At 42.6% G+C, this 2,564-nt stretch overlaps 1 protein-coding gene across 1 annotated transcript; it reads right to left on the bottom strand.

Annotated features, from left to right (window-relative positions):
* Nucleotides 1-901: 901 nt before the first annotated feature.
* On the bottom strand, nt 902-1,414 carry LOC138878751 (uncharacterized). Its single transcript, XM_070158443.1, has 2 exons — nt 1,090-1,414; nt 902-966 (listed from the first exon to the last, which is right to left on the bottom strand). The coding sequence occupies exons 1-2, from the start codon at nt 1,412-1,414 to the stop codon at nt 902-904; spliced, it is 390 nt and encodes a 129-aa protein (XP_070014544.1).
* Nucleotides 1,415-2,564: the final 1,150 nt, after the last annotated feature.

Here is a 2,564-nt window from a genome sequence, read left to right as displayed (position 1 = left end):
CGGATTAATCGGCCCAGTCTGTCCAACCAATCGACTTTCAGTTGCCATATTTTGTTTCCCCGGAATTCCCATAACCTGATTTCTTCACCAAAACCTTGACCTTGTTCGGCCTGCGGTGCCTTGAAGGTTTTTCACCAACAAGCCTCTCTCATTTGTTCATCTCTCAACTTACTTTCACCTTACGGTGCCCCTGAGGGTTTTTACCAGTAAGACTCTCTCATTTTTTATTTTCTCTCAGCTCCCGTCGCCTTAAGGTGCCTGTGGAGGTTTTCACCGATAAGACTCTCTCATTTTTGTTTTCCTTACGTAGAACAGAGTGTTTCCCCTTATGTGAATCATAACTCTAACTCGCTTGCCTTGGCACTACACAAAGATTGATTGGAAGGTCTTTCTTTGGACCGTAATGTGGGGTTTTGGATAAGGTTAGAAAGAAAGGGTATCAAAGGCTCAAAACAATTCAAATGGGTTCAAAATTACAAGTTTCGGAATCAGATTTCCTACAACAACCACAACTTCTGCCCCAGTTTCTTTGCTTGGGGACTTTTGGATTTTTATTTTGATGGGACCGAACCGTGAGGCTGCCTACATATCCTTAAAAGGATCAGGTCGAACGTAGTTCATGTCATAAAAATTGCTTTGTTGTGATCTTTCTTTTCTTTTCTTTTTCTTCTTTTATTCTTTTTGTTTTCCTCTTCTTTTCTCTCTTTTTTCTTTTTTTTTATCTTCCGCATCTGCGTTTCTGTATTGTGCCATTGATTCCGAAAGAGGGGTATGAAAGAAAATAAATAAGGCTCAAAGGGGGTGACAAGGGATAAAGTGTTTAGATAGTAGAACAAAATGCCTTCGTCATTTCAATATTCAAAATATGCCAAATACAAACAAGTACAATCCAACAAAGAAATCACACATAGTATCTCTTAACTGCATCAGAATTGATAGCCATTTCTACACATTTGCCTTCTACATCTGTCAAATACAATGCACCATTGGACAACACTCTAGTTACAACGAACGGCCCCTGCCAATTTGGGGCAAACTTTCCTTTTGCTTCAGCCTGATGAGGCAAGATACGTTTCAATACTAACTGACCCACTTCAAACTTCCGTAGACGCACCTTCTTCTTATATTCTCTTGCCATTCTCTGTTGATACAATTTGCCATGACACACTGCTGTCAGTCTCTTCTCATCGATCAAACTTAATTGCTCTAGGCGGGTTTTGACCCACTCATCATCATCAATTTCAGCCTCGGCGACAGTCCGAAGGGATGGGATCTCAATTTCTATGGGTATTACCGCCTCCTTGCCATATACCAACAAATAAGGAGTGGACCCTACTAAAGTACGAATAGTGGTGCGATAACCCAACAGTGCAAAAGGTAACTTCTCATGCCATTGCCTGGAACCTTCCACCATTTTCCGAAGTATCTTCTTTATGTTCTTGTTAGCTGCCTCGACTGCTCCATTCACCTTGGGGAGATATGGGGTGGAATTGCGATATGCAATCTTAAACTGGTGACATGTCTCTGTCATCAGATGACTGTTGAGATTATCACTATTGTCCATGATGATTACCTTTGGGATCCCAAATCGACAGATGATATTTGAATGCACAAAATCAACCACTGCTTTCTTGGTTACAGACTTGAATGTTTTAGCCTCTACCCATTTGGTGAAATAGTCTATGGCCACTAGAATAAACCTGTGCCCGTTTGATGCTAATGGCTCAATTGGCCCAATGACATCCATGCCCCAAGCAACAAAGGGCCATGGTGCGGACATTGTATGCAATTCAGATGGCGGTGAATGAATCAAATCTCTATGTACTTGGCATTGATGACATTTGCTCACAAAACTGATGCAATCTCGCTCCATAGTGAGCCAATAATAACCTGCTCGAAGAATCTTCTTTGCCAGAACATACCCACTCATATGCGGTCCACAGACTCCAGAATGTACTTTGGTCATAATAGTTGTAGCCTGCCTAGCATCTATGCATCTCAGCAGCCCAAGATCTGGGGTCCTTTTGTACAGAACCCCTCCGCTAAGGAAAAAACCGCTTGCCAACCGCCTAATTGTTCTCTTTTGATCACTTGTGGCTTGTACTGGATACACCCTCATCCTGATGTATTCCTTGATATCGTGAAACCAAGGCTCCCATTGAGCTCTTCTTCCACCACATTACAGTAAGCATGCTGATCGTGGATCTGAATCTGCAAAGGATCCATATAAGCCTTATCGGGATGGTGCAGCATTGACGCCAGAGTCGCCAAAGCATCGGCGACCTCATTGTAAATCCTTCGAATATGCCTGAACTCTATTGATTGGAATCGTTGACAAAGCTCCTGCAAGTACTGTAGGTACGGTATATGTTTTAAATCTAGTGTTTCCCATTCTCCCTGAATCTGGTGCACCAGGAGGTCCGAGTCACCCAAAACAAAGACTTCTTGGACACCCATATCCACAGCCATCCTTAAACCCAAAATACATGTCTCGTACTCAGCTATGTTGTTAGTACAGTAGAACCGAAGTTGAGCCATAACAGGGTAGTGATGCCCTGTTCCAG

The sequence above is a fragment of the Nicotiana sylvestris genome, chromosome 9 (genome assembly GCF_000393655.2).
Source record: "Nicotiana sylvestris chromosome 9, ASM39365v2, whole genome shotgun sequence".
NCBI classification, from domain to species: domain Eukaryota; kingdom Viridiplantae; phylum Streptophyta; class Magnoliopsida; order Solanales; family Solanaceae; genus Nicotiana; species Nicotiana sylvestris.
This window is presented reverse-complemented; position numbering and strand designations above follow the sequence as displayed.